We start from the raw sequence: 10,095 nt of genomic DNA, 5'->3' as shown, positions 1-10,095 counted from the left end.
AGACCCATAGATAGACCACATGACCATAGTGCTCATTAGCAACATTTTATTAAATTGTAGATTGGCTATTTTTGGCGCGCGACGCCATCCTGTGACGAAGTATAGTTCTTCATGCTCGTGCACTGATTCTCAGCTGTGTCGCGAGGAGGAGGAGCAGTTTGGCGCGAACGAACGGTATTAACCACGAAGAAAAAGAAGACTCGCCAAAGTCGCCATTAATAAAATGTCGAATAGTTAGATACAGTAAGAGTTTATACATAGTTGATACAGAATATACCGTGTATCCGAGTGAACTCCATAGGCTGCTACAAAAAGCTTACAGCCAGGGGGTGAGAATTTAAGAGAAGTGAGAAAGAAGTTGTGTGATTTGCCGAGGTCAGGTGAGGTTGGTGTAGGCCTATTTGGTTATAAATATTATATTATCATCAAATGCCACGGTTTGCCAGTGCCACCTAACTATAAAACTGTCTCCAGATACATGTGCGCATTGAATTGCTTTCTTCTAAAACTGTTTTAGGATTAACACTACATTGGGCCAACAACAAAAATGGCAGGTCAGAACTATGTAGCCATCTCTGAATTGCATCCCAACGCTTCACATCTGGTGAGTAGTATTGATATTTTTCGCGCGCACACACACACACACACACACACACACACACACACACACACACACACACACACACACACACACACACACACTAAACAGTCCATGTAGCCTGATATGTTTTCAATTTCTAATCACCTCAGCTGCCTTCTGAAAGCTTCTAAAGGAGGTTACAGGCCTCTGGCCTTCATATGTTTTTTTTGTCTTGCTCTTGTTAGTTCTGGGCTGGCATATTAGGATGAAGACAAGTGCAAGTGCAGGTGAATAGGCTACTTAGACCTATTTATGGCATTCTTTGCCCGTGTATGGTTTCTTTGTTTTTCAGAGGATGGTTGGTGTCATCATTGGGAAAACCGACATCAGGAGTTTCCCTGACAAGAAAAGTTAAGATTCAGATACAATTTATATTTAATATCAGCAGAAATATTCTTGAGTAGGCCTACTTCAACCAATGCCTTGTACACTACCGCCCCCTACTGCCAGGAATATAATCTAACATTTCTTTAGCCAACCACCAAAACCCACATACTGTATTTAGTAGGCTGAGGCTATCTTAATACGTTTTATGTTGAAATACTGGTTCTCTCTCTTATGCCAAGTCTATGAATTTAATTCTTCCTTCCTTCCTTCCTTCCTTCCTTCCTTCCTTCCTTCCTTCCTTCTTTCTTCACACACATTTATTTTCAGATATTGGGTTTGACAGATATACTTTCGGCTTCACCATCAAAGACTCACCAGACTGTTTCATCAATGTGGCATCTTGGGGTAACGAGGCATACATCAACCTGCTTTCCAGTAGCTTCACTATTGGAGACTGTGGTGTGGATTCAAGTATTTCTTTATTGAAAGTGATGATTTTAAATATTTTTCTTCTTTTTATGTACACTGGCACTTTGCATTATATATTGTTGCCATATTTGTTAATATAATTCATTTATCTTCTGAAGCAATATTGCACAACATATTTCTTGCTATAGTTACTCATTCTAAATGCACAATATTAGCTCTTGCTATCCTTTTTCAGTAATCATTGAAAATCCTCTCGTGGCCAATAAAGATCAGGAGAAAGAGGAAAGATACAGCCCCACAACGCCAAGGTAATGACTGTTTGTGTATGTGCTTATACTGATATGTTCAGCACTAATGTCATCAAGCCATTGTTCCCCTAATTCAACTTTCAACACAGTTGCCACAGTGTTGAAAGTTGTTGCATTGGTCAGAATTGTGTTCACTCTAGACGACTCGTCGACAGCTATTAAGTAGCTTGTGAAATACCTGGAATGACAGCATAATAAAAGCCCAGCTGGACTGGTGACCATGATCTTCTACTATACCCTCTCCTGTCTCAGCCCCTATAGGTTGTTGATGACAGAGGCCCACTCCCGGCTGTCTCTGTGTGCTGACATGGACACTGTCGACAGCCTGCTGCCTTTACTAAACCTGCCAGGGAAGGACCCCAGGGACTTCTACTCTCTAGGAGACATAGTGGCCAATGGACAGAGCTTGAATGGAAATGTGATAAATATACTGGCCGCATTGAAATCGGTAAGTCACCGTAATTGATTTAATTGAATTAATGGAAGTATAGATTGTGTGAAGTTTTCAGTATCAACTTTAAAGCATGAATACAAGGAGTTTGTGACCAGAGATTAGCATCTGTGTGGGGCTAAGTCAGGGGTGCCCAAAAGATAGATTGCGATCTACCAGTAGATCACAAAGGCTGTGTAGGTAGATCACATGACATGCCCCTAAAGAGTATTTCATTTAAATATATTGAAGAAAAAAAACGATAAAAAAAAAAAAACCCATTTCTCCCCCTCTATTTCCCATTCCAAGTGCATTTGTCTTATACTGTACAGAATGTAACACGAACTCTACTATTCCGAAGCCCCCTCAGGTACATATTTAAACTATTTTCAGCAATGGTATAATACTTGATTTGGTGGGTAGATCTTGCCGAGCTGGTCATTTTGAAAGTAGCTCTCAAGTCAAAAAGTGTGGGCACCCCTGGGCTAAGTTAATGAAAAAAAATTAAGTAAATCTAATTAAGATAGAGTTAACATAATGGCTTTTAAAGACAGAAGTCAGGGTTTCCGGGAGAGGCCAGATCCTGCACATAATATAATGTAACTACTTCTTTACAGGAAGGAAAGACATGATGATAAGAACAAATATTTCTGGTCATTGCTTTCAGTTTGCAGAGCCTAAACAATTCACCACCTCAGACGGACGTAAAGGTCAGAGGCTGGAGGTGAAGCTCTTTGATGATTCTGTCCCTTCATTCTCCTTAGTCTGGTGAGTAAGACAAACAATGTGTAACTGTTCCTGATTCGGAAGTTTACATTTATTTAGTTAAGTAATACTTTATTGATTTCTGTGGAGAAATGTCATCTGCATTTGGCGCATCCTAACTGATAGGAGCAGAACCCACTGAGATCAGCTCCAGCTCGTACGCCCCTAACATGCAAAAATGCATTTATCAGTCTGGGAATTTGTCTCAGCATGTGCAGGATTAAGAAAGGACAGAACCATATTATATGTCATGTTGAACAAGAGTGTACAATATCCATTAATAGTTACAGTATTTGGAAAAGGTTTGCTACAGTATAGTCTCTCCACTTGCCATAAGATCCTATTCCCATAAGTGTGTCAGCATACTGCCATCTGCAGTGATATTATCATTATTTACCTAGTGAAATGAAATCGCTGACATTGGACTTTAGATAGACTCTGTCTGGGTCACGTCTAGACTTCCAGGTTGTGTAACTCAGTGACATCAATCTTTCAATATCAGGATATTGGATCGAGTTTCCTTTTACTTAGGTGTGTGAGACTACTTATTACACGTAACATTACCATTATTTACGGGTTTGGTTTGAAGACGTCAAGCTGTACCGAGACCCCCTTTCCTCTAGACTTAAGACGTCAGGTCTATTTTGGTGATACTAAGCTTAAAGTTCAGCTGACTGAACCCCTGTTCTCCACATGTGTTTGATTTTCACCATGTTCTTTCCCCCCGGAGTGACTCCTTGACCTTTGTATCACACACAGCTGGGACAGAGAAGCCATTCAGCTCATACAAACTCTGATACCGAGGGAGACGGGTAGGTTAACAGAGTGTTTTTTTGTTAACCTGGATTCATTTCTTTCTGTCATGTCTTATTAAGATGGCAATCTCCTTTCAAAAAGACAAACATGGAAATAGAAATTTGAGATAGATTTTTTTTGTGTTTATGTTTAAGATAACTCACATTCATGCTCCCTTTCCTCTTTGTCTTTACTCAAAAGTTCTGTTCATAGCAGATGCCAAGATTGGGTTTGACAGCTTTCGCAGCTGCATGGCAGCAACCGTTGGCTGCAAAACCATCATCACCGTCAATCCTGGTAAGAGACCAATACAGATCTACAATATATACAATGTACTGTAGTTATCTAATCTGCTATGAAACTAGATTATACTGTAGTGTAGTGTATGTCCATCCAAGTAGAAACTTGATTGGAGGGATGTTAGAGGGAAGAAACAAGGGTGGTTGATTTACCATACAGTATGTATATACATTAATATCAATAATAGAGCTTGGTCTGCTTCCATCTATGTGTTTATACCATGGAAAAGTACTGGAAACTTTGCTTTATGTTCCCACTATTTTTTTATGCTTTCTATTCCAAAGGCCCATACAGAGATTGGAAATAGGGCATGTATGTGTTCCAAATCCTGAATATGTTGTAGAATGACTTGAAACTTGAAGGAATTAAGGGCTGTCTGTCTGTGCCTATGTCTGTCCTGGCCATAACTTGGGCACCGCCTGACCGACTGACCTCAAATTTGGCGTGTGTGCCAGAGATGAGTCTTGAGAACTAAATAAAAAAGTAGCCTATAGTGTTTACAAAATAGCCAGCAAAGTCTTTATCGCTGTTAACCATTTCCAAATCTGAGAACCCATCGTCAAAAAATAAAGGAAAAACATATTTTCCAGACATATTTCTGTCTGTCTGTCAGTCAGTCAGTCAGTCAGTCAGTCAGTCAGTCAGTCAATCAATCCTTTTGTCGATCCGGCGCCAATTTTCTTGTTAGTGAACACCAATGCGGACTCCCACAGTACCCTCCCCAGGTAACCTCAACCGTGAGACTCATGGATTTGACGGAGTCAACAGTCTGTCTCGAGAGACTAACCATTTCCTAACTTGGTTTCAGACACCAAAGAGGCCAGCCTGCTGTTTAACTACGCTAAAGAGGCGTCAAAGTCTGGGGCTTTGGATGAAGATGACAAGCCAGAAGATGTACCTTGTAGGTTGACATGCATAAGATCTGGTCATCCCAGCTTAGTAAGATTTTTCAAAGTAAAAATATTTAGGACGACCGTTGAGCCGATTCTACTCTATGGCTCTGAGACATGGACACTTTCAAAGAAATTAGAGAAACGGTTGGATGGCACTTACACCCGCCTTCTAATGAGAGCGCAAAATCTGTCTTGGAAGAGCCACCCATCGACTAATCTAATATACAGCAACCTTCCCCGTGTTTCTTCACTAGTCCGATCCAGAAGAACACAGTTTGCCAGCCACTGCTACATAGCTGACAATGAGCCATTGTCTTCCCCCCATCTCTCCCCCCATTTCTGTCAGTCTACTTTCAACCTACTGTATCAATAAAAGGCAAAAAATGCCAAAAACAATATCTTAAAAAAAAAAAAAGACCTCTACACCCAGAAGAGCAGGGTGTTAACCCAGAACATTGTCAAGGTTCCCACTTCCCAGTCATCCAAATAATGGACAGATCATTGTCTTCACTCTGATACCTTCTGGCAAACAGTACTACCAGAGCATCAGGTCGCGATTTAGCAGGCTCAGGGATAGTTTCTAACCACATGCCATATATGATTTGAACTTAGAACGGTGACTGTGTATTGTATGTGCAATTGAATGTGCATGTGACAAACCCTTGACTACAACTAACTCACAAAGGTATCAGATATTGCCATTTGGTTTCCTTCTCTATTTTCTCTCTAGTGGATTCTATTACTGACGTGTACACAGTGAGTCAGCTGAAGCTGAGAGCCCAGGAGAACTCTGATGCATCCTTCGGCATCACATATAGCTTCATCTCCAAGATGAACCTGGACTCTGATGTCTCCAAAGTCATAAGGACTAGGTGGTAAGATTATCCACAAGTGAAAGGTTGGAGGCTTTAACATGTTTGTTTAGCACGTTTGTGGTTATTATTATTTTACCCTTATTATTAAAACAATGAAAATAATTGTTTGACTAAAACAGTATGTTTAATTGAATATAAATTCAATATTCAATTCGAATTCAATATTCAATTCAATAAAGCATTTTTGCACAAAAAAAAGCAAAAGTGATAATTTGTTTTCCTTTTTTTCCATACACTCAAGACAAACAATGCAATTCTTCTTCCTGCCAAGGTATACCAAAACTTGTTCTTAAACATTCTCAATTAAATGCATGTTACACATGTTACACATGCCACACAGAGTGGCAGCGGTGGCCGAACGGATTGCGGAGCGGTCTTGATACCGGAAGGTCGCCAGTTCGAATCAGCGGTCCGACACGTTAAAATTACCACCGCTGAAGTGCCCTTGAACAAGGCATTGAACCACTACGATGAAATGTGTTCTATGAGCAGGGCCTGGCTGGAAACAAGTTCTTGAGCTTAGCCCAGATACCCTGGGTAAATATAGTAATCATTTCATTTCATTTCATAAAAAAATAATAATAATTATCCGTCAGTAAAAACAACAAGATTATTCAATGCAGTTTGTTGACGACGACAGAGTACGGCAGGACAGAGTACACCATCTTGCAATGGGTTTGGTCCACAAGTTTCGATACACCACCAAGATACCCATGTACCTATTAGTACAGGAAATCTATGGAAAATACAGGATCAACCTCTAACTAATTGCAAAAAAACCGAACTCAGCTGATTTTGCATCTTCAATATATCCTGAATAACAGAAAAAAAGTTGCCTGGAATTGTCTGAGGGGAAAGTGTTGAAAATAGCCTGTACAGTGTGGCCACCATTGACATCCTATTATAAGGTAATATTTTCTAAATGTCCTTATGCTTTAAGTAGCATGTGACATATCAAACTAGGGGGTTTTCATGATGCTGAATCCATTCCAAGCATTAGTTTTGCATAAAAACACTCATTGGGCTAAATTTGGCCATAGCAACTTGCCCAAATGTGCTGACCTCATTACTTTTTGGCAAGTTGCTATGGCCAAATTTAGCCCAATGAGTGTTTTTATGCAAAACTAATGCTTGGAATGGCTTCAGCATCATGACAACAACCTAGTTTGATATGTCACATGCTACTTAAAGCATAAGGAAATTTAGAAAATATTGCCTTATAATAGGATGTCAATGGTGGCCCCCGTAAAATCTGAAACACCCCCACCCGCCCACCCACCCCTTTTTTCCCCCTCACTGTATGTATATTTTAGTTTATAGTTTCTTTTCCCTTTTTACCTCCTTTATGATGAATTCCTCTTCTGTTCTTTGACTATATAGAAGTGTATATTTGTACGTCTCTAAATGTTTTGATGAATTGAACAAGGTGGACCCTCTTGTAAACAAGTGTAATGCTTTATTGGGTCGTCCACTCACAGTTAACAGTCTTTGTATTGAGTTGTGCTTGAAATGTACTGTAATTCTGCAAACTGTTAATAAATATTTCAATCAATCAATCAATGTTTGTTACTTTGGCTCATGTAAGCATTATGCATTGCCCTTCTAATGTTGCTGTAGACAATTTTGTAACCCTAACCCAAGTTTGGGTGCCGAACCACAGTTAAGGTCCCTGCACACTGAATGCGTTTCCGTCGGTTTTCCGAAATGTGTCCAGTGTGCAACCACCTTTAGTCTGAGAGAGTGGACAAAGGTTTGCATTTGCAATAGACAAATGTTGTGTTATTTCATTAATTTGAACAAATTGACTTTTCTTCCAGCTCCAGGTGTAAATACCTGGTGAATGAGGAGCTGCAGAGCTGCAGTAACTCCATGTGTCCTGGAAGGGAACAGCCCGTGTCTGTCACCACAGGGTTTGACATGCTGGTGGACATTACAGACCACACTGGAACCCTCCACACCTGCTCCCTCAAAAGCCCTGTTGCTGACAAGACACTTGGCTGCACAGTCAGTAAACGTCTGTCTGTCTGTCTGTCTGTCTGTCTGTCTGTCTGTCTGTCTGTCTGTCTGTCTGTCTGTCTGTCTGTCTGTCTGTCTGTCTGTCTGTCTGTCTGTCTGTCTGTCTGTCTGTCTGTCTGTCTGTCTCTCTCCATATACACACTACGGTCAGTGGTGTCATGCTCGTAGAACACAGTACCACGCCGTGGTACCAGTAATTTTTTGACGTGCACGCGCAGGGACGGAACGAAACGGTGCATGTGCGTGCACACTAGAACGCGACGCGTCCCCCTAGATTCAAGAGAAGACGCACCTAATCATCCTCGCGTCACCAGACTTTACAAAACGCACAAAGTACCCAGTGGTCTAGGTTTACTGGCGCCCCCCCCCCCGCTAGCCTGGCTAATAAGCCAGACCGAAGCCAGGCTACCCCCCGCCCCTATTTTCACGCCGCGTCAAGTACCGTACGTGCCGAATCAAATGGATACCACTTTGCATAACAACAAGTCAGCTTTAACTGTTTATACCTGAGCGCACGGTAAGCATGCACACTTACAGCAGTAGGCTATGGCTCCAGTAGGCTACTGCTGCTGTGTGGTGTTCCAAAGCAAACTTTTTAGTTTTGCTAGTGTGCAGTAAAGATGGTTGTCTGACTATTTTAAGTCTACTTTTGTGTTTGTGTCTAAAACTCTCATCTGCAATGCGCACATGCACGCACGCACGTGCGTGTGCGCGTGCATGTGGCGTCATTAAAACGCTGTGGTACCAGTAAAAGAAACTAAAGTGGTCAGGAGGCCGTGCACGCACATCCCGGGTAAATTCAATAAAACAAAACACCATGACACCACTGACTATGGTGTTTTGGTTTGCAACCTTTTTTTCTGTTTCAGCCTGAGGAGTTTGCACGTTTGACTGATAAGGATCAGACTGCGCTGAAATGGACGTTTCTTTTGGAGAGATGCAAAATATATGTGAAGGTGGGTAATCTTGCTTTCTTTCTGTTCTTCAGTGTCTGGTATTGCTAGAATACATATTCCGTAATTATCCGTAATTATCTTTGTGTGAAAAAAATAGTAACTTAAACAAATTTTGAAATCTTTTCTAGATCCTCCCTTCTAGCAAGATGAGGACAGGAGTCGCAGCGACAGTTCTGTCCTGCTCAATGGCTGACCCTGGTGAAGTGAAACTACATATGTCTGCTCTGCTACAGTAGTCAGGAAACATTCAGACCCATGCAGAATCCTCACCTGCTGCAACAGGGATACCTTTTACATTTAACTGTGTTCTATTGTTAAGATGCTCGACTGGCATATTTGCATGTGAATTTAAGAGTTGTAATCTTTGGGAATTTCTTTGCATTCTATTATTTATTTATTGTCCCTGATCCTTTATGAATATATATTTGTTATAATGATTATACAGTATTCATTATTTATCTGTATTTATGCAATATTTAGATCGCTTCCCCACATTTCATTATTTATCTGTATTTATTCAATAAAATTGTATTTGTACTTGATTTGTTAAAATGTCATATGTGTGTATTAAATCTGCTTCAATGTTTTTCAGGCCAAGGGCCCTTTAGTTAGGGTTTGGGACAAAGCAGGGACTCTGGTCCATAGCATTAGAACTCCTAACGCTATGGACCAGAGCTAGGACTCCCACTATAATACATTTTATAGGCCTATTGTATAAAACTGTTGAATATTACTGTGGTTCTCAAACTTTTTAATTTGAAGGACCACAAGTTTAGTATGTTAGGACATGGACCCCAATAACTCTGAGATTGAACCAAATGGGCATATGTTTACACACTTGAGTTACAGACCTGTAAGGGTCCATTTGGTTCCTAACTATCAATAATCTAGCAGGGAAACCCCTGGAACCCACTTAAGGCCTAACAAGTAACAACGGACAAATATAGTGAGCTGAGCTCTGGCAAGTGTCTATGAGCTCTGGCTTGTGAATGCACAGGTTGGTTCATCTGTGTGGACCGTTGTGAGAAGTATTTGTGTGTGGAATACAGGTTTTTCTTTCAAGTGCATATGGGGTTCTCCAAGTAATGCTATATTTCACAGCAGCAACAGTTGTGTTATGTACAAATTTAAATGTTTTTATTTGTTTTGTTTTACAAATTATTGTAGCTAATAAAAAGTTGAATTCATGTCCATGTGTATCTTCACTCAGATATAAACAAGAGGTTTCTACTTCATATCATCACTAATACTATTAATAATTTGTCAGCCACCCTGCAGTAACTCTGAGGCCCCCCTAGGGGTCGCGGGCCCCTTGTTGACTACCCATAGGTAGGAATGTTTCGTATCGTTCATGTTGTAGA

The 10,095-nt window shown here is 40.6% G+C and overlaps 1 protein-coding gene across 3 annotated transcripts; it reads left to right on the top strand.

Annotated features, from left to right (window-relative positions):
- The first annotated feature begins 208 nt into the window (after nucleotides 1-208).
- meiob (meiosis specific with OB-fold) lies at nucleotides 209-9,261 on the top strand. 3 transcript variants are annotated; one of them, XM_079493054.1, is made up of 14 exons: nucleotides 209-380; nucleotides 518-604; nucleotides 933-990; nucleotides 1,295-1,426; nucleotides 1,665-1,704; nucleotides 1,957-2,152; nucleotides 2,802-2,902; nucleotides 3,659-3,711; nucleotides 3,896-3,991; nucleotides 4,803-4,895; nucleotides 5,618-5,762; nucleotides 7,580-7,766; nucleotides 8,648-8,734; nucleotides 8,863-9,261. In XM_079493054.1, the coding sequence occupies exons 2-14, from the start codon at nucleotides 548-550 to the stop codon at nucleotides 8,968-8,970; spliced, it is 1,353 nt and encodes a 450-aa protein (XP_079349180.1). In that variant the 5' UTR covers nucleotides 209-380; nucleotides 518-547; the 3' UTR covers nucleotides 8,971-9,261. The 3 variants fall into 3 exon arrangements, with proteins under 3 accessions (XP_079349180.1, XP_079349179.1, XP_079349181.1); XM_079493053.1 differs by having other exon boundaries at nucleotides 1,632-1,704; XM_079493055.1 differs by lacking the exons at nucleotides 209-380; nucleotides 518-604; nucleotides 933-990 and adding an exon at nucleotides 822-867 and having other exon boundaries at nucleotides 1,632-1,704.
- Nucleotides 9,262-10,095: the final 834 nt, after the last annotated feature.

Source organism: Electrona antarctica, assembly GCF_951216825.1.
Source record: "Electrona antarctica genome assembly, chromosome: 22".
NCBI lineage: Eukaryota > Metazoa > Chordata > Actinopteri > Myctophiformes > Myctophidae > Electrona > Electrona antarctica.
The sequence above is the reverse complement of the archived record's forward strand: the minus strand, read 5'-3'. Positions and strand labels throughout refer to the sequence as shown.

Excerpts from the sequence above, each read along its gene's own strand:
- meiob (XM_079493053.1), top strand. The coding sequence starts at position 548 with ATGGCAGGTCAGAACTATGTAGCCATCTCTGAATTGCATCCCAACGCT. Across the intron at positions 991-1,294 it reads GAGTTTCCCTGACAAGAAAA|ATATTGGGTTTGACAGATAT; the intron begins GTTAAGATTCAG and ends ATTTATTTTCAG. Across the intron at positions 3,992-4,802 it reads CATCATCACCGTCAATCCTG|ACACCAAAGAGGCCAGCCTG; the intron begins GTAAGAGACCAA and ends ACTTGGTTTCAG.